Source organism: Haemaphysalis longicornis, unplaced genomic scaffold (genome assembly GCF_048455015.1).
Source record: "Haemaphysalis longicornis isolate Haplotype H1 unplaced genomic scaffold, Haemaphysalis longicornis Haplotype H1 scaffold_7, whole genome shotgun sequence".
NCBI classification, from domain to species: domain Eukaryota; kingdom Metazoa; phylum Arthropoda; class Arachnida; order Ixodida; family Ixodidae; genus Haemaphysalis; species Haemaphysalis longicornis.
In genome coordinates this window covers 77,473,867-77,495,798 of record NW_027526422.1, presented here as the reverse complement: position 1 = coordinate 77,495,798, position 21,932 = coordinate 77,473,867, and the positions used below count along the sequence as shown (strand labels likewise).

Below are 21,932 nucleotides of genomic sequence, written 5' to 3'. Positions count from 1 at the left end.
ATTTCTAAACGGAATGGAGCGTCTTATTCGTGCCGCATGACATTCTCCTTGCGGAAATGCCACACAAGACAGTAACTTTTTAAAATATACAGAGGACGCCATCACTGCATTATATTGACAGCGAAGAAAGTATCCCTTCGGAATCCTGATGGAACGTTCCTGAACCGGTTGCCACTCACGGCAACAAGTGAACCCTAACTAAAACGCCGTACTCGACTTCAGGCCCAAACTTCATCTTTGACAATCACCGAATTTAAACTAAATACCAGGAGGTCACACAAATTTTGGAAGGATTTGGATATTATGTTCGCAACAATCGAACGTAAATGAGGCAGAAATGCCCAGGGTGGGTCACTGCTCCAACACATTGCGAGGTCACCTGAAAGAAGAGGCGTGCTGGTTAAGAATTCAGTCCCCGTTTTGAGCGCTGTACAGGCCTAGCAAATTGTACACGACCTTCTCCAGCCGCAAACAGCGTTGCAGCCCCCTTATCAGCAGCCTTTGTTTCTTGTTCCTTAAAACAGACAGGCGTGCCTAAAGAATGTGGTGTTACCTACTTTCTCGCACGTGTACTTGCCTAATACCGTCTGATGTGCTTTAATTTTATCTGTGAGTGTGTCCTATTGCCATTTGACAAAAACCGGAAAGCATCGCATTACTTACAACGCAGAGATCTCCATCGTTTCGTGCCATCAAGTGTCCTCTGTTCACAAAGTCACACCGTTTTCCCACCACGACCTGCGAAAAGATGCATCTTGGTGAAATTTCCTCACAAGATACATGTGATCTTCATTTTGTTGCTCTGTCACAAACATGGCGAATATTAGATATGTTACATTCCACTCGTCAGCCTGCTCGCCGTGAACTGCGGTAGTGTCTAAGCTATCTTTTCGGGCTTTTATCGCCGTAATTAAACCCTTTAACACAACATCACAACATTAGGCGAGATGGGACCTAAAACACTTCAAAATTGTCGCATTTGTTTAACGTTAACCTTCTTCAATTTGTTTTCCCTTGGTCGGTTCATTTATTCTTTCATTTCAAAGTACAGGAACTTAAGAGCATTGTGCAACGTGATAAAAGCACCAGCGGCGCCAATGTGATCTCAAAGGGCCAATATTACTGGAAATGCCGTACTAAGTGACGTATAACTACATTTGTTTCATAAACCTGAATGGCTCCCCTTTCTGCAACAAAACTATAATGAAGACTCTCCTTTTAAAGTGCATTTCCACTTCTGCAGTGTACCCACCGCCAGACGTCATGTTTACATCTAACACCACGGGGGATATTTCCTACTCCTCGCAGAAAAAAGTTCTTTGTAGCAAAGTTTTGCAACTTCTGGAAGGTGTAGTCTTCGATAAGAGATGCCCAATACATGTGAAGAGTAACACAGAAAATTGAACATTGTAGCGCACAAAGGGAAACAAACGAGGCTATCAGGTACACTGAGCACGTGGTAGTATACCACAACTCCGCAATTTGGCCTATAAGTAACATTTTTTGTTTACTCTAGCAACCAAGTCAAATTTTTTGCCGCACTGAAAGAGTTTGTCGTAGCGCGGGAGCAACCTCAGTTGTACGTTTCAAGATTTTTACTGATTTACTTGCGCTGCTTTGCGTCTACTTCAGCGTAAATTTTATTTCAGAAGCGTAGCAGCGAGATATCCACACAGATAGGCTTAGCTAAACCGGTGTTCACGCAGAGTAAAGCGGATCTCAGGTCATGTAAGTTTTGAACATAAAAGGAAGGTATTTTGAAGACGCAACCTACAACGCCTTTAGATGGCTAGCGCCTCCGCGTGATATATTTGGTGTTGCGGTGCGTCGCCTCAGAAATTGCAAAGTGTTGTGTCTCTGAGATTGCGTGCGCTTTCGTGTCATAGGGCCGTAGCGGGGGCTAATTATGGTGGTGAAAACAGAAGCATACAGTGTGAAGGGAATATGGGAAGGCATTATCATGCAGTGAAGTGGCAAGCTATGTGGGGCTTGTGGAAAGGCAGCCTCGCATGACAACAGCATAGTTCGATGCACAACTTCCAAATTGAAATGTAAAAAGAATGTATGCCTGTTTTAAAGATACCCCTCTTGAGCTTCAGCCTATTGGACTCCCATCTGTATGCATATTTTCACGGGACCATTTTTTTTTTCGAGAAGTAGAATGCTTGTCATGCGTATTGAGGATATGTAGCGTCCATACTCGGCCCGTGGTGTCACTAGTGCATTCATGGCGTGATATTGTGCGGAACGTTCGAAGCTGTTCACAACACCAACAAGTGCCTTGGTTTTGGAAAACACGGTATCAGGCGCCATCGCACAGTGTGAACGTCAACTTTTTTCAATTCGCTGACTACACCAGCTTGGAGGATCGGCCACTATCCCGATTCTGATTAACCTAATTCTTTCGATGGATATAGAAAGGCACAACATTATCGAAAAAAATGACTGTTTTATCCTGGTCCTTGGCGTAAGCAACCTCGCGTAATGCCGGGTTATTTCTCATTAGCTCGTTCGTGTAGCAACTATCACATATTATCAAGAATATGATTAGGTAGAACAAAAGCTGTTTATGATTAGGGATATGATTAGGTAGACCTTCTTACGTAAACTTAATATGCGTACCTTATTTCCAATGTCCGCTGGGAGATCGTTGTGTACTTCAACTGGTTCGTTCATGCAGAGAGACAAACACATTTGCGTTAGAACAAAAATTGGCTTGTAAATGCACTGTGGCTTAGAAATGAACCGGTATAACAAATGTAACATATATATATATATATAAATATATATATATATATATATATATATATATATATATATATATATATATATATATATATATATATATATATATATATATATATATATATATATATATATTTATATGTATATATATATATATATATATTCATTTATTTATTTATTTATTTATTTATTTATTTATTTATTTAGTACATACGGCAGGCCAAGTTTGGGCCCAAGCAGGAGGGGGGATACAGCGCATACAATATATATATATATATATATATATATATATATATATATATATATATATATATATATATATATAGAGAGAGAGAGAGAGAGAGAGAGAGACAGAGACAGAAGACAGAGAGAGAGCTTCTACGGTGATGATGAAGCCCGAAATATTCTGTAGCTGCTTCAAAGGCGGCACAGGCTATGCTCCCGTTGAAATTGCATTTGAGATTACCTTTTTTATAATATATCTGAAGAATACGTGCAACACACAGCTTCAAGATGCGGCAAAGTTTTAAAAAAGTGTTTAAAATATGTACCAATTTCTGCGCAAGTGCCGTTAGAGCACACGCCAAGAGTGGCAGAGGTCCAAAATGTTCCAGGATTCAACTAGAAAAGAGAAATAAGAACGCCATTTAAAATTCAACTCATGAACAAGTGATTTCTGCAATAGTTTGCTGGAGTCAGTTCAGCTTCTACTTGAAGTGCCTAATTACTACTGAACGTCTGTCTGTTAAGTGCTTCTAGTAGCTATTTCTCCGCACTAACGTACTGGCCTTGTCGGCCTTGGACATAAGTTTCCGTGTCTTTTGTCCAGTTGTTTATGACAGAAACAGGCCAATTTCTACACTGCATTTCAATTTTTGATAACTCCCGCAGCTTGTTTACAATATTCAACTGCAATACAATGTTCTTAAGAAAAGACTATTCTGTGAATGTGGCACTGCCACGTTGTATATTTGTGTAACGTTTATTCACGAAAGATTCAAGAAGTTGTTAGACGCTGCATGAAACAAGTACGGCCGTGAAATTCTGATATCGTGAGGGCAATATACATCTGAATGTTTAGGCAAATATAAAGAGCGCTCTAGAGTGATTTGCTCGCCTTGATATAGAACAGCATCGCTCTGTGGCAACGACGCTTAGCGAATACTACCCTAGACAAATGACTGAAGATAAGAGGCGTTCAATAAATCGTGAAGAAAAAATACCAGTCAGCTTTCTTTAAAGATCGACCTGTCCAAATAGCGATTAGGCCAATTTTAACATGAAGCTAAAACAAATGATATGGTTAAGAAAAACTAATGACAGTGGAGTATGACCAGACACTTGTGCGCCTGCCCTTTATGACGTCAGAAGGATTTGTGCGATTGGCGGCGGCCTACTACAGCCACCACGAAAGAAATGTGGTTATGCGATTATACTAATGTCACTGGTTATTGTTCTACGTGAAGCTAACCTGCCGGTAACACACGAATAATTGGTTTATCTATTTCCCATAACGTACACCGAGGAGCGTACGCTTTTGAATGGGACACGACTGGAAATTCCGCCTTTATACTTCAAGAAGGGCGTTGACATTCCAAAGCACAAACAATTGACCATTTTTTTTCTTATCTTTTTTTTGGTGAAACGTTGGTCGCGGCTGAAATGCAGCGGAGTTTGTTACTTGAGAATAGGTCATTTTAATTATTATCTGTTTCTGTTTTGTCTTCATGGTTCCTCAGAATACAACTTTTTTATAGATAATACCCATGACAAGAAGATCACACACTTGGGAGGGTGCAAACAGTTCGTGAAAGTGGAGACTAGTCTTATTTCAGAAGACAGAGTACGCTGGTTCGACATATGTATGCGCCTGTACAAGAAACATTAATTGTAGGACAAGCAAGCAGGAAAGGAGAAGTCTCCCACCCATCCCCCTGGAAAACAGTGCCTTGACTGGAATTCTTTTTTTATGGTTATTTATGTCATCGGTCGCGGTTTCCTCAGTAACAGCGCGCCCTTTGTGCTTTTAAAATGGATAATGTGGTCCTACGGACTTGTGCTTTCAAACACAGAATTTACACTTTGTATAAGTTACTCTCGTTATTTTGATGAGCTTCACGGCAAGAGTAGTCTTCATAGTACCTTTTATGGGCTGTATTAGGCGCAAGCACGTATATTTGTCAGAAAGCAGGGGTAACGAAAGACACCTAGGTCGCTGGCAGCCCATATGTGGGACTCTGAATGGAAAGCTAACGCCGTGCAAGCTTGTAATGGTAGACTAGTTCCTAGAGACCAGTCATGCTAAACAGGTACAATGGTCCCCGAAACACTTTGTCGACAATATGAAGCCCCTTTTCCCTTTCTGTTAATGACCTTACAAGCATCTGTTCTTCGCCCCTTTTAGGTTCCTCTTCTTCTTTTCATTTTTTCATTTTTTCATAGGCATGAGGAACACTCAGTAAGGAAACATTTCGTGTTGTATTGTATCTGCTGGCAACAGGTATTGAAGAAAAAAGTTCAATGTATATTGTAGAACTTGTGATTCTCATTATAGTAAATGTACGATTTTTTGTATTTTTCACGATTTACTTATTTTTTTTCTCTGTATTGCTGGATCTTATTGCTAAGCACGCATATTTGATTTGAACATGTCCTCTACTGTGAACTCCTCTGTTGTGGACTCCAGAGGGTCAGGAGCCCTCGTCAGGCACTCAATGCATTTAGCTCCTGCCCCTTCAGCAGGGATTGTAACAACGTCTGCTGAAAAATAAAGTCTTCTTCTTCTTCTTCTTCTTCTTCTTCTTCTCCGATATGACAAATTAATTGTCCTGTCAGGCGGCGAAAAGCGCTTCTTCACCTCGTTGCTGCATAAAATGCTGTGCAACCACCATAAGGAGGCGGAGGAACCAACGCTTGCAAGTTCACAAGTAGCAAGTAATGAACACCAAAATGCTATCTATGCCTGTTTTTTTAAATCAATGCTGTCTACCTCTACGTGCCAACGGATCTTTCCTGGCGTGCGGGACAAGAAACTCCGAACGTGGCTGGGGATGCGGAGGGCGCTTTTCACTGACGGAGCGCAGTGTAGATGCCGCGGTGATAGGGCACTGGTATACCCAGCGCTTCCCCCACACAGGTGACTGACTCCTCGCAGCGGCGGGTGGGTCTGCGGGCAGCTTTGTCTTCTGCTTTAGCGGCAGTTGTTTTGGGCCGGTTTTGGCGCTGCTTCGCGTCCATTGGGCGCTTTCTTCGCACAGCTTCATTAACTTTTTCTACAGCACCTGCTGGATAACCTGGACCCGACGGAATTAAGTCAGCGTACGGAAAAGATACGTTAAGGATTGATTTGCAGGGTGGGAAAACAAAATGTAGAGACCACATACAGGCATCTGGCTGCTAGAGAAACGGTACATTTTGCGCACTGCTTGCCACAAATGGGACTCCGTTTTCTGAATTGGTGAATACCACTTCGGTTGTCTTTTAACAGATATTACAAAATGCAAAAGGAGCAACTGGACCTGGTAAATAGTGATTATAAAAGTTCCCATAGCTCTCTCGCAATTTTAAAACTTACTAAACTAACTAGTTTAATTGGTAGAAATGGGAATCACTAAGCTTACATGCCAAATTGTTTCTGTGTCTGCGTTTGTGTCGCGCGGTGGTGAAGCCTCGAGCTAGCACATCAGGATGGTTAGGTTCCGCTATCTCACCCTTCGAAAGACGCTCCTCTGCGTTTTCTTTCTTGCCGATGCACGGCCGGGCTACAGTGACGGCGTCCACCGCTCTAGCGCGGCCGTACCCTACGCTGCTACGTTCGGGAAACCGCCCGCGCGAATTCCAGGTAACGGCTGGCGCAATTTCTGGTTTCACTGTTTGTAGAGCGACGTGTGTGAATTAAAGTGACGTCGCTTGGGCAATTGTTGTGGGTGTCGTTTAAAGCTTTGGTTTACAACCACCTCCACAGGGTGGATTGGAGTTGTTTTTTCAAAATCTTTAAGTAAAATGGGATAAATACCCTTTCTTGCTGTCGAATACCTCAACTAAACGTGTTCCAACTGAATGGCCATTGGCGTGGTTATTTTTGTGCAGTCCCTACCCGCACCGATTTTGATTTCCTAAAGGGGGCGATATTGTTGACGATACTAATACGGTGGCCTCCAGCTGAGCATTGATTGTGTAGAAAAAATGTATTATATCCCAAAGTTCCATAGCCCTCCTTGGGATTAAAGAATGCAGGCAAAGCAAGTGATCTCTTGTTAGTCACTTACGATGCATGTCAGTCCATTTTGACGATGTATCATCCTCATTCCACATTGATAGCTGCAACTGTTCACAATACCCTGAAAAAAAAAAGAATTTCTTATCAGGTGCCGTGATTGGACAGTCAGGCTGTGAGGTTTCCCAGACGATTCTTTTTCTTTTGCTTTTCAGAGCTGGTAGTTGGAGTAGGATAAATATTCTTGCAGTCTTTTTTCTTTTTTCTGTTGTTCCTATTGAGGTGAAACGATATTGCCTTAAAGGCGTGATGTGCGACTCCAGTTTAAATGCAGCTCTAATCTTTATTTCTCTCTCTCAATCTCTTTCTCATTATAAATAGGTGAAACAAAACACTCGTGATTTTTAAAGAACCGCACCTCACATCACGGTGGCATGATAATATGTATACGGCTTTACCTTTTGCAACGATAAGCCTTGAAGCACGGTAATTTATAACACGACAAGACGCGGTGGCCCAGTAGCTCGGCCGTTTTTTATGGAGGCGAGAAACAAAAAAACCCTGTCCGTAGCGACTTCCCCGCAAGTTAAAAACCACCACGTGGTCTAAACAGATCAGTAGTTATTCACTAAAGTGCGTCTCACAAGCCTGATGTAGCAAAGGTCGGTAACGCCCCCTGCAAAACAAAGAAAAATTTATATTGTGAATGCCATTTTCACTGCTTCTTTCTTTCTATGGGGAATAGGGTAGTTATGTTTGGTTAAAAAAGTTAAAAACAAATTGTCACGTTCGTGTAGACGCACAACTTGGTTGCTTCCTTTAAGATTTTGATTTGACCACTTGCAAAACGAAAAATGTGTCCGTATTTTCGATACGTGAAGCCGTTTGTGTCACCCAGGAGCAAAGTTTTTTTCCGATTTGGCTATGGCATTGACTACATCTTTCCCATAGCCTGCTCAGAAACACCTTACACAAACCTACCCTGAATGAAAACCTTTCACTGTTCGTTAAAGATACCCACAGCTTCTTCCCAAGAAATGAAAATACTGCACCCAGAACTCTGTTGGCCAAACTACTTAGGAAGTCGCACCCCATAATCGTGACGGATGTGGCATTTCAGCCTCCCCCGAAAATTTTCCTGAGTAACACAGCTGCACTATATTACAGAAAGCACACCTCAAAGGCTCGTTCAACTGCTGCAGAAGTGCTACCGGTATGAAATCCATTCAACCATTAAAACTAAGCGGATACGCAGTTATTGTCTCCTTCTGTGGGCTATAAAGCTGCGTCAGCACAAGAACTCAACCAATAGTGGGAAATGTTTATTACTCAAACACCGCTCCCACCGTCTTTGCTTTGCCATCTTCTCTATACCTCTTCACTTCTTATTTTTCCCATGACACGGCCTGAGGCCGTCTAATGGCAAATATTGTATTTCAAGGAATTGGTCCACCAATCATTTTGATACTTACAGTTGGACTCATGATGGCTTCTTGGTCTAAGCAGTTAGAACGAAAATCACGGGGAGGTTGAGAATCTATAAAAGAAGAAAACATTTTAGCAATCACACTACGCTTCTGAATAATAATCTTTAATTCTAAGCATGGCGGAGGGTGACACGGCTTCTATAAACAGGTCTCCGTGACCTCTTCGCAAGTGAACTCATCACAGCCAACTCGCCATAGGTAAACTTGCCAAATAGGGAAAGTTGTCATAGGCCTCCTCCTACTAGGGAAACTCGTAAGGTAGGGCTGCTGGTAACATAGGCACTTCGTCACTGCTTAGCTGTTTTGTCGATCATGCGTGTGCAATTCGAGATCAAATAGTACAGAAATTCTGAGAACAGCCTACTAATACGTAATAGTGCTTACGCCGTTTTTGCACTGCACCAACATCACGTTTCCTTAGTGACTTTAAAGAAGCACGCCAGCTCAGACAGCGCATGCTCTTAGTTTTCTTTTTTCTTGCTTTGCTGTTACGCCGTTTTTGCACTGCACCAACATTACGTTTCCTTTGTGACTTTAAAGAAGCACGCCAGCTCAGACAGCGCATGCTCTTAGCAGTGATGCCAATTTAGCGGATTTTCCGCTAAATCTGGCGGATTTCATTTTGTCCTGACGGGGAAAAAATTAGTCTAGCGGCTAGTGGATTTTTTGGCGGGCCATTTTCATACATAGCGGATTTCTGGCGGATACCTCACGCAGTGCACCGATTCAAAATCGCCCTGCAAGAAAGACCTTATGACTTTGCTTTCAAGCTTGTTTAAAAAAGTCGTAATTCCGACAGAGCAGATTGACGTTCTGACGTGCAGACTTGAGGACCACTTGAACCCCAAGCCATATCTGGGCTACGTGTTTGAGACGTACGTTAACAACGTGAAAGCTCAGAAGACCGACGGGTTCTCTCTCGCAGATGAAGCTGTGATGCGAGAAAGCTGCATAAGGTTTATTACCACGCTAGTAGATCAAATCAGACAGCGACTTCCCTACAAGATCACAGTTCTCCAGGAAACATCACTCTTATCGATCGAAAACGCTTTGTGCGTCGTGAAGGAGCCATTGATTCCTCTGCTGGAAGCAATGGCAGTGCCCCCTGAGACAATAGAAAAAATTTAAAACCAGTGGAGCAAAATCACCCTCCTGAACTGGAGGCAAATATCATCCACGCAGTTGTTCTGGTGTGAAGTTCACTCCTGTAAGGACGCCTGCGGCGAAAACCTGTTCGCCGAGCTGGCCAGATTTGCCATGTCGATGCTCGTGCTGCCGTATTCAAATGCCGAAGTAGAGAGGACGTTTAGTCAGCTTAAAATACTAAAATCCAAGCTGCGGAACAAGATGAAGCCTGAAACTAGAAACGCCATCTTCGTCGTAAGAGCGGGGCTGAAGCGACACCAGAAACGTTGTTTTGATTACGAACTTCCCGCGGCAGTTCTTAGTGCCATCGGGACATCTGCAACGTATGTGCAACCAAGTCTCCTTTCTGGTCCCTGAACAAGTACCTGAACAAGTTCCTGTATAGATGATATCAGACGACGACAGCGGCGACGAAGACCTCGATGTGTTTTTTGTTGACCTGTGAGTTCTTTTTTTCATCAGTGTGAACATTTATAACTTTTAGCCTCATCTGTGATGAGGTTGACAAATGACGACCACCGCCGCACTGAAGCTTCAAGTGTTCTAGTTAGACTCTTTGGAAGACTCTTTTATATGTTATTTCATTTCTCGCAGTTTTTGGGAGATTCTAAGAATGATAAAGGTATTTATCATACGAAATTGCACTGTTTTTCTAATAAAATAGGCCCTAGCGGAAAATTTAGCGGATATGTTTTAGAATCTAGCGGAATCTGGCGGATTTCTTATGGCTTTTTAGTGGATATCTGACGCCCAGCGGTGGCAACACTGGCTCTTAGTTTTCTTTTTTCTTGCTTTGCCTGAGCCGACCACGTGAGCTGCGCTGATTGACCTTTGTTATTCTGAGACGTAATTTTCTGTTCATTACATATTTAAAGTTTTGAATTATTCTCGTTAGGGCGGTAGATTAGTTACACCTTTGTGATTTTGTGATTGCGTGACTTCATTTCCAGCTTTATGTCTTCGTATATTTTTGGATTTAAGTTAATCGCATGACGGCAGTAGGTTGCGTGACTTTTGCGATTTCGTTGGTTATTTTTTAGCACGAAAGTGTTTTATTTCAGGGTACACGAATATTTCGCTGACGTCATATACCTCACGGAAGTGACGCCAGTACAACGAAGCAAGCGACATGAAGGGGTGCACCCCTGCACACAGGGTCTTCTTGCGGGGAAGCAACCTTAAGGGCTAAATAGTACGTACGTTATAATTAGGGTTGTTCGATTTCGGGTTTTATATTTTAACATGAAAGTGTTTGATGCTGCGACACCCCAAGGTTTCACTGACGTCATATCCGTCACGGAAACGACGCCATACACCTTTGCCGAAGCAACCCGCCCGTCAGGACGTCACTCGTCAAGCACACCCACAAGACAGCCGCCGTGCTGCAAATCATGCTCAACTACAGATTTCGCTCCACATTTCACTTTCGTGTTTGACTGATTTCTATGACAGAGGTATCAACCACAGTTTTATTTTTCTTACGTGTATCGTTTCGCTTTTCGTTTTCTGCAATTCGTGAGGGTTGCCAGATCTTGCTACCAACCCCAAACTAGGAGATTTATGTTCGTCCCTTTTATTTTTTGCAATGATCCACATTTGCACTATCATAACGATTAAATGCCTTATAACCGTCAATTACACATATTCGGACAGTTAAAAGGCATCCCACTGTCCGCGTTGGGCCAGTCGGCATAAAATGCTTACGCATACTAACTGATGATAGATGAAAATTCACACATGTTTTTTAACCACGAAATGGTCTTATTTTCGGCGAGCATTTATAAACGCCATAGAACCCCGCTCTTATTACGTGTTCGCCAGCTTTCACAGTGTTTCGGTAGTTCCTGTTCCCCGGTGCTAGGCAGAGGTTCGGCACTCTTAAACTATCATTAAATATAGCAACCTCTCTGAAACACGAAAATGTTACTTCGATAGGCTCAGAATTCTGCTTGAAGCGGTAATGGTGAATTTTACAAGCGTGCGTCCATGCGGAAAACTACCAGAAACTAGCGTTTTAAGAAATTAATGAAGGTACGTCTAGACACATTATTTCACAAGCGGCGATAAATATGTGCGCCGACATCAACTGAGGTGAAGGATGATTTAGAGCCGAATTTTTAATGCAATGCGTTCGAGGGATGTGGTCGAGCAGCGTCAAAACACACTGGAGAAAAAATGTTTCATAAAAATCAGGATGAAATAAACGAAGGGACAGCGAAGTTGAAGATAAGACCGCAAAATTGATCTCTAGACCAAGAATATATGCGACAAAATTTCGAGGAACAAGAGAAAAAATAGGAAAAGGGCGGCGAAGGTAAAGTTAAAACGCAAAGGCCAACACCAGCCACTTCATTCCAAAACAAAAAGAGAGGCGAAACCGGTCTTGAAACTACGACAAGGTCATGGGGCCACTCATCAGGATGTTGAACTCTCCCCAGTGTCACCCCCCCCCCTTCCCGGAGACCAAAAAATAGCACTGCGTCACGAATTTTCGAAGTACGTGGATGTCAGTGTGACCGGCATCCCTACTACGGGATCACCTAAAACGAGATACCCTTTTTGACCAGTTCACCTGTGAGTAGATTTTCCATGCCGAGTTGGCTGCGATGAGTGGGCCTGTCCTCTCTACAAACATGCGTGTGCGCTTGCGTGCGTGCAGGCGTGTGTGCATGTGAACATACGCGGGAACAGCGTAACGCATTCCCTGCTATGGTCCCGCAAAGCTTTCAAGCGAACGCCCCACGTGGCCACCGAGAGAACGAAACACACACAGCGCGCAAAACAACAGGACGAAAGACGGAGGGATGTACAACACAAGCGCTGTCAACCAGCGCTTGTGTTGTACATCCCTCCGTCTTTCGTCCTGTTGTTTTGCGCGCTGCGTGTGTTTCGTTCAAGATAATTTACCAACTCGCCCAACTTTCGGTGTTACGCCGAGAGAAGCAGACGTGTGATAAAAGGAACATGTCGCAAGCACCATTGAATGTGACTGCTTTTCCCATATTTCAGACTGTCCCAAAGGAAAACATTGGCCGTGTATCTGCTCCTTTCGTTGCGATTTCGACGAAAGACGATAGTCGACCGCCGCACCTGCAAAGTAAAGGCCCCCTTTCTATTTCCCGCTCAGCTCTCATGCTGTTCCTCTCCCGTCTCGTTCCTCGCAAGCTAACACGCGTTTGCTCAAGTCAAGTTAAATTTACCCCGTTCCGCGGCTCCAAGTTGGCTGCCTCGATGCAAGCGGTGCCGTACGACGGAGACGTGCGTGTATTGAGTCACCCAACTACAACGCTTATAAAACCAAGTAGCTCTACTCTACTAGCGTTCCAAGCTGAACGTGAAACCTATCTAATGGAACCTTTCGTTGCTGTTGCCGTTTGATTTTTTTAAATGCCGCCAGGTGGCGCGGGCAATAGCAGGCGACAATTTCTGCAGTTGATGTCGTATTTTATTTGCTGTCGCAAAAACCAAGCATCCGTGTATTTTTTAATCAAGCACCACTGCTAATGTCCGTCATGTATTGATTTTCTGCCTTATATTTGCGTAATGTCTTGTTGTTCAAAAATGTTGACAAGTATGAACATTAACACCGGAATTAAAGGTTTAGATATGGCTCTGGGGATATAACACTATTGTGCAAATGTGATTTCACTTTGGCGGGGTGCTGAATCGAGTCACAGACAGACGGACAGACAGACATACAGAGAAAGCTAAATTTCTGCGTTTAAGTAGCTCAAGAAAAGCTATCGTCTTAAAACAGTTGCGTACATCCTCTCTGACGAGTTCGGAAACCAACGGGGAGTTCACAACAACAAGCAATGTCAAACCAGCGCAACAACTTCTTTAAACTGCTTAGCATGTCTACCCTTCCGCAACTTCCTACCTCTGGACGTCTCCGCCTCTCAGATGACATCCCCGCTGGCACCAACGCGTAAGGGTTGACGTAAGGTTTTCGGACAGACTTTAAATCATTTTGAAAAACAGAGGAGGCAACTAACAATCCCCTACCCCCAACCTGAGCACGAACAACCTGCCGTTATTAATCCGAGATTCACAAAAAATGAAATCTTTTTAAACATGTTTAAAGTGGCCAAGCAGTCGAAATACAAGTTTGTTATATTCGAAAGATTTCATGTTTTGTAGGGCCCCAGCACTTGTACGGCAGAAAACGATGCCGTATTCACAGAGGAATGGCTCAATTTAGGTTGATATTTGATTTCTCCCGCGGAATCGCTTATTTGCGTGACGTCTGCCATGAATTCACAAGGGCGGGTATCCAAACGAACTTCCAGTGCATCTTTAGGCTCTGCAGCTTTGCTTACCATCAGTCCTCCCTGATGGCGCTACCGTACTTAGCCGCGGATCGTTGTCCGCCGTTGCTTTGTTTCTGGCGGTATTTGCAGCTGCCTTGTTTTTGTTACGGTATAAAGTAATCGTTTCGTGAAACATGGGGTATGCTCTACAAACAGGGTCACGTAACACAACGTCGCTTAGGACAATCGGCCAGTTTCGTGTAAGACAACTCCAAAGCAACAGACTCCCGTGCAGCTAAAGGAAGTATAGTGCGCCCAGTACCAACAACAGTGCGCATCGGTACTTCTATGTTTGCATGTATTTTCGTAACCTCCACTGTTTATCCCACCATTCTTACTGCTGTAAAACGAATATGCATTACATTTAAGCGCAAACAACTCGTTCGGAAAGCTTATAGGCCCTGCCAAATTTGCATTTGCTTTTGACGGCATCAGCCAATCGCACGGCTGGGCGTACGACATCATAGGCTCTGTTGCGGGAAATGATCTAGAGGTTCGCACGGTAATTTTCTTTTTTCCTAATTATATACCTTATTTGAGTGAAGTGTGCGTTAAAAGTGGTGTCAGTATGATTTTAACGAGGCAATCTTCCGAATGAACCAAGCTTGTGTCTTGTTTGCATGGCCCTTTCCAGATGAAATGTAATTATACACACTACCTGAGCATTCTATTTGTCTTATTGTCCATGAGATACCAATGACGAAAAAATCACAGCCCGTTTCATCCAACGAGAGAGATTGTTGAAGCGGAAACCCATGTCGCCCATGTCCCCTGGGTCACAGTCCAAAATACGAACTGCTTCGACCGTGTCTGAATTGCGCAATCAGATAGACTTCAACTTCATAACGCGAGGGACGCGGGTTCGATTCCGACAACGGGAAGCGGTTTTTTACTTGGGGAGATAGAAGTGCTATCCTTATGGCCATCATTGTTTTGTGGAACCCACAGTGAAAGGTTAGCGTTTTGTTTTCTGCAGCGTGTTTTCGTGGGACATCGAACGCCATCAGCGACACATAGAAAGTTTCGCATTAAAATTTCAATAATCAACCAGAAGTGTTAACACAGTGTGTACCAAATAGTACGTTTGGTTGTGCGAAACGCACCATTGCCATTTTTTTTTTCTTGGACGCATGAAGGGCAGGCATGAACACTGGCACATTAACGCCGGACGTACTTACGCCACATTAAGCAGCGTCCGTGCTGGCAGCGCCCTGTGAACCCCACTCGCAACTGTCTGAACGCGTTCACTCTCCAGTCCATCTATGGAAAAAAAAAAAAAACATTTCACAGCGCATCCTTTTCTTTCCCTCACCACAAAACAACACGTGATGGCGCATAGCTACCTTTAACTAGGCATACTTTTGCCCAATAAATTCTTTTCCCTTAATAATAAACGCACAGTGCGTGGAAAAAGGATGGGGTAGGCTGTATGCAAGGCAAAAAACTGTCTATTTTTCCGCAAAACTACGACTCCAGAAATAATTGGCGAAATATTTCACCCATGCAATTGCTACTGAACACTAATAAATTTAACGCAATTATATTTTTGCGTTCAAATTATTACTGTTTAACAACGTCCAAAACTCTATTCAAAAGGGTGACAAACTGTGGGACACCGTGAATGTTTTTACAAACGATAGGCTGTAGCTCTGTATTTGTCCCCCTGGTGGCTACTAAATCGAATAGTGACCACCATCCTCGTCAAACCTCCCATGGGCGTACGTGTATATGAACGCGCAAAAATTCGCGTTATAGCTGTGTCCAACAGCCACTTGTACAAATTGAATAATCGCTCGGCGATGATGTGCCTAACCTATCGAAAATTATCTTTATAAAAAAATTCACAGCATATCCACGGGGTGAATGATGATGAGTGGGCGAAGCTCCTGAGGGGAAATCATCGGTAAAACCGTGACTCTTCAGTGAAAGTCCGCCCACTACATCTGTGTCCGAACGTAACGTCTAGAAAGTCTCGCTTAAACCGCACGTCGGCACCTTGGGGCTGAGATCGCCTGATGCGTTTTGCAGACGCCTCACGAGCTCTCACTGCATCGGGGTCTGCCTGCCGATACGCGCGCTTTCTCGCCGCTTCCTGTTCTCTGACGTTTTGGAGATCCTCTTCGCGCCGCAGCCGTGCCGCTTCGCGTACGGCAGGGTCCTCGCGCCGTTGCCGTGACGCTTGGGCCTCTCGTTCTCGAACGCTGGGATCTTGGCGGCGTCGTCGCGCAGCCAGACGACACGCTTCGGCCTCCCGGTCTCGTACGGCAGGATCTTGGCGGCGGCGTCACGCAGCTTCACGGAGCGCTTCTGCCTCGCGGGCTCGCACATCTGCAGCCTTATCCATCGGGCGACTCCGAGCGCGGGCCAACAGCGAACGGATTTTATTACAACGCTCCCCGCCATCTAGTAAACAATCCAAGAACTAAACTAGAGGTAGCCACGCCATCTAGTAAACAATCCAAGCGCATCTTTTCATCATATACAAGTACCGCCATCTAGTAAACAATCCAAGAACTAAACTAGAGGTAGCCACGCCATCTAGTAAACAATCCAAGAACTAAACTAGAGGTGGCTACATACATACGTCGAGGGTGGACAGACCCACGCCCTAAGGAGCTTCGCCCCTAAAAAAAAAGCAGACTTTTGCCGGCGCTTGAAAACGCCTACATGATTCTCAGCTGAAGATTTGGGGTGTAGAAGAAAAGGGCCGCAGTAGGGGATGAACAGGAAGAAAAAAACACACGGTGTGGGCTTGGTGGACGACGGCGTAATTTTTTAGCTTGCGTCGCAGATTTCACAATTCCTGTAATTTTGTCATAACGCGGCAAAGCAACTATTTTTATGCACAAGTGTATACCTGCGCTGCCGCAATATTCTTACCCGCTGGTTTTCAAATGGCGGTCGCGGAACCCAAGGGGCCCGCCAAGGCATTTCCGGGGTGCGCGAATCCCTTTCCCGAAGAAAACATTGTTGCCCTTCCGAGCCAACTCTGGCTGTGACACATTCAGAGTCACGAAGCAAAACATAAAATTGTTAAGGACAAACCCGTCAACATGTCTCCACCTACCCCCTCCACCACCAGTGAGATGCTTTTCTAAAAAAGCTCTACAGTTGATTAACTGAGCAGGGACGACGAATCCCGTGTAAGGTGCTCCGTGATTTTGCAGTCTCAGGGGCAGCATTTGCGACCGACATAGGCAAAATCATATCTGGGCATGCCAAGTTGCGCATCAATAACTACTTCCAGGAGTTCCGCCCCCTCCGCCATATGGAATATGGCTGTCTTTGAAGGCGTCGTAAACTGCTATGTACATGAACATGTCAAAGAGGCAAATGGATTGACTGAGCTCCAGGAACACAGTGATGTAGGCAAATTTCTTCAATGAGAATATGGAGACAGTTTGCCAGAACTGCATGAATGTTCGCCCTTCTTCCTGGGTGGCTGAGCAGTTCTCCACAACGCATGCATGTGAGCATGCTTTTTCCAGACTTGCATACTGGAAGAGCAAATACCGAAACAGGCGAATTGAGGCTCCAGATGGACCACTCTGAGTGTGGTTGTGCACCGAATTGTAGCTGTCTCAAACGAAGTGATGTAGAAATTTGGCCAATAAAATAGGCCTGTTTCCCACTCCAATTAAGGTAACTTATTTTTTGTATACCACTTCCCGGGCCCCTCTGCAACGGGTCTTCCATCGTTTCCACACGACCACAAGTGGTCCGGGATAAACACAAGGGCACATCCATGGCTGAGAACCAATGCGCTAAGCGAATGAAACACGTTATGTACCTGCACAGTGTTTACTGTCACTCCTACCTCAGCATTTATCTGTTCAAAACTACGAAACACGCAAGATTACTTACGGCACATGGGCTCCAATCGGCGATATTTATGTTTTCCCGGCCCTCGCAGTGGAACTCGCAGTTAGCAAGTGGGCGGAACTGCAGGAAGGGAAAGAAAAATACAAGAAACTTCAGTGGGACCAGCATTGACGAATGCGATATTTATCCCGGAGCAGTATGCCTTAATGTTTACGTATGGTGTGTATGCATGTCCCGTTCGACTGGAGGACGCGCCTTCAAAAGAGGATAGTGTCATTGCGGGGGTTATATTTCTCAGCTGCGCAGCGGAGACCGCAATAGTGAACGCATGTTTCCACGGTGTTAATGGCCTCTTGTGGAGCGTCCTGCTCAGCACCTATAGACCCTAGGGTTATTCAGATGGAAAGGTGGTGTGCGTGTAGAGCATGCACCAATCGTAGGATACTCGATGGAAGGGGATAGTTGGAGCGTTGCTACGTTGAAAAATAGAGAGTAAGAACGAAGTCTTGGGGCATGCAATGCGGTCTGCCTTGGAAAGAGATGGACAGCTGATCGCTAAGGCTAAGAATGGAGGTGCGGTCAGGAAGAATGTCCCGTACGTATTGGTACATCCTAGCGCCACAGTAACTTTTCTGGGGGCGCACAAACTGAGCTACAACCTGCACGTATGAATCTCAGTCGCTGTAAAAATGGCCGGAAATATATTTATGTTCTGTGTTATTCAGTGTTACAGAGTGACAAATAATTTACGTAAAATTGCACCTCGGCTTCCCTACGTAGCGTAAATGTGTCGGGTTTCTGCTCTCATTTCCACAGCAGAGCACGTTAAGCTTTTATTTCCGCCGTCGAGCGTTACCATGCACGTGAGCGTGTGCCTCGTGAGGAGCGCTCGGCGACATCCAGGCTTGCGCGTGTGTTTGCGCCACGTGAGGACCTCGCATCAAATACAAGGAAAAAAATGAAGGAAGCTTGGACTAACGCGTAATACTTGAAGGCAGCGAAGCTATGCGCCACTTTCACGACCATCACTAAGTATATGTTCACGATTGCAGCCGAATTGTTTCTTCTTCGCTGCAGCAACGAATTTTTCTTCATCATTGTTGCTATAAGTGTGAGCTTCTTTCAATTTTTTTTGGAAGTGATTGATAATCATTGGACATCACCTTGGAGAGGGGTCTGCTATGACGTGATATTCTCGTTTCATGCTAGTGTTGGCACAATTGAGGTGAACGCGGGAGTTTTATTTTGACAATCTTGGCCAATCTCCCTAAGCGGGTATACTTGACTTGACTGAAATTATTGAACCGGAATTATTATTGACCGGAATTAGCCTAACCGGAATGATTAAATCGACCATTAGTATCTGACGGCAGCTGTCATGCCACAAGCTAATCCATCTGGGTGAGTATCTCGTTAGGATACTGTATATTACATGTTAACTTCAGGTAACCTTACCATTAAGCCCTATGACATGCAGAGCAACATAAACTAATTGTAACTATTCAGAAACCGACTGACTTTAGACGTTAAAAGCGCCACTTTAGTTCTAAGTTTGGGCCGTTGCATGCCGAATATACCCTGCGTGCTTCAGTTCGCAGCCACACGACGCGGCGCAGCCAATCAGAATATTAGGCTGCCATATATCCACGTTCTTCGCAATGCTTGTTTGCGTTCGTGCCCACATGACTGTTCGCAGTCGATGTGGACGTGCCGTCATATACCGGCGTTCGTGGCGAATGGAACACGAATTGTTGGCGATGATTTTGGCATCTGAGCACATGGGCTTTTCGTACCGTCGTAGTTACGCTGATGACGCCGGATTCTCACCGAATGGGCGATGCCATACTATCGCCCCAACAAATGCGAATGGATCAACGTGCTGTATTGAGCCACGTACCAGGCCAATGATTCCAGCATAACGTTGAGGGTAGAAAGGACGACCAGGGTGCTTGTAATATAGGGGAAACACTGTCAAGTAACCGCAAATTCCAGGCGTAGACATTCTTCGTACCCATCGCGAAAATGGTCCGAAAGGAAAGGTTTTAACCTTTTCATCTAGCTGGTTTCGGGAACTTTAGGGCTGAAATAAAACTCGCGAAGGGAGTGCGGCAGCTAAACAAGGCAAGAAAAAGCGAATCTTGCTATTGGTTTAGGGGCAAAGCCCCTTAGGGGCTCGGGCTTTAGGCGTTTCATATCATCATCGTATCATATCACCGTCGTCTCATGTCGTCGTAGTATCATGCAGTCAAGGTGCTAAAACACCGGGACACTTGTTTGCCAACTCCTCGCGCTAGAAGATAACGCGTATTAAAAGAACACATCGGGGCGGTCGTTTTTCAAATCCTCCCGATAGAATGCATCGAGCTTTAAAGACACGAGACTTACAGCAAAGCTCTATACCTCTAACCCTTAACTGTTTCATCTCCGTGGGCAAAAAGGCCAAGGCGCCAATAATGCACTTATACACTACATACTTCGTCCTGCTCCAGGTATCGCGTTACGTTTTCACCTTCGTGGGCAAAGACGCCACGGCGCTCAGTAGAGTGGATGCTTGGGTGAGTTGGCAATTCATTTTGGAAAATGAGTTACCAATGAATTACATGGGGAGTTGAGATTTTTGGATCTCAGGATAAGCATCTCTACTGATCACCTGTGCTGGATCTATAAGCCCCGGGCAAAGAAACACCACCTGCCTTTTCTGTCGGCGCATTGTAATCTTGTTAAACGCGGAATTGCAATTCTATGTTTCATTAATGCCCTGCACAAGTCTTGTAGCCACTCTTTACAGCTTAGCCTTCTCACACAAGCGTTTCGCCTCAGAAGCATTGGGTTTCCGGAGCCTCGATTGGATTCCATGTAGGAAAAATTGTAAATAAAATTGAGCAGGGAGAAAATGACATGACGGACTGCGCTGACGGGAAGAAGCCTCTTGCGGTGTTGCCGTTTTGAAGAAGATAGGCAACAAAGTCAACGTTAGAGGGGTGTTCTCTGCCCCTGCGAAATTATCAGGGCCTTGCGAACGCGTGAATTCCCGCGCCGGACGACGACACATTCACACCACTAAGCACTGAGAGTCTTTTGTGCCATGTACTGCTGGCGTTTTTTATGTCATTCCGCTTACTTGCGGGAAGAAGTACGTTGGCCAAACGGGCACATGCCTAAACAAAAGAATAAACGCGCATTATTGCAATATTGATACCGCAGTACAAGGCCCTCTGGGCATTCACTGTCGAGATTGTGGTTGCGTCCCAGGTCTTGAAAAAATGTGAGATTATCTACAGACACCGTGAACAGCTAACACGCGAAATCGTAGAAGCTGAAAAGATGCAGCGACTGGGTGAACTATGCATCAGCGCGCCGTCGATAGCACTTTCAAAAAACGAACTTCATTATCTGGCTGCGTCGCGATATGGTTCTACATGTGTATAAGTGATACGTCATGTTCATCGCTTTCTTTGTCTTCTTTTTTTGTTTTTTTCCTTCTGTATATATTCTGGGCGGTATCGTCAATAAAGCTTGTTGAAGTCAGCGCTTGTCCTGTGTTCTTCCCCGTCCTCGTCTCCCGCGCTGTGAACCTTTTTCCAGCATGATTCACTCCTCCTATGGTTTCACGTTAGGAGAGATGGCCCGGAGTTCTTTTTATTTTTGACAATCGCCCACCCTACACTTCGTCCAAGCACGTCGGTAGAAATGTCGCGATAACATTTTCCCGGGATATTTTTCGCTCTCCTCGAAGTTTTTTTCTGATGTCCTCTTTCCCACATTTTTTCTTACCCCGAGCATGAAAGGAAACCTGGTTGTAGCCTGGTTACATTCCTGCCTTTCTTTTACCTCCTGTCTTCTTTCCTTGAACTGCCCGAGCTTTTTTCCCTTTCCCGGTTTCCCCACCATTTTGTTCGGAGGGGTAATAATTCACTGAGTTTATCGAAGGTCTGTTAGTTGTAGTTTTGGTTTCAGTGACCCCTAACCCAACTCTTGTGGCACATGTAAACGACTACACAAAATAACCGGCCGAAGGTGACACTGCCGCCTAGAGACAGTAATATTTTATCAAGAAACACATGCCTAACCAATATTGGGCTCTTCGTGAGTGGGTGCATATTGTGACACCCTTGCGAGTTGTAAACACGATAGTTTTATTGCTATTTTGCATATTGCTCAAGCGCTCTCTATCGAGGCGCATTGCGAATTTTAGAGTTCCAGCTT

At 44.6% G+C, this 21,932-nt stretch overlaps 1 protein-coding gene across 1 annotated transcript in view; it reads right to left on the bottom strand.

The window, feature by feature from the left end:
- Positions 1–21,932, bottom strand: part of LOC144144511 (uncharacterized) — a 78,408-nt gene that overhangs the window by 10,252 nt on the left and 46,224 nt on the right. Inside the window, exons 9-15 of the mRNA XM_077675989.1 lie at positions 17,769–17,846; positions 15,083–15,164; positions 8,434–8,498; positions 7,014–7,085; positions 3,297–3,366; positions 2,623–2,663; positions 664–738 (exon numbers count right to left, since the gene is read on the bottom strand). Of these exons, the coding sequence (XP_077532115.1) occupies positions 664–738; positions 2,623–2,663; positions 3,297–3,366; positions 7,014–7,085; positions 8,434–8,498; positions 15,083–15,164; positions 17,769–17,846 (483 nt within the window). The remainder of the gene's footprint in view (positions 1–663; positions 739–2,622; positions 2,664–3,296; positions 3,367–7,013; positions 7,086–8,433; positions 8,499–15,082; positions 15,165–17,768; positions 17,847–21,932) is intronic.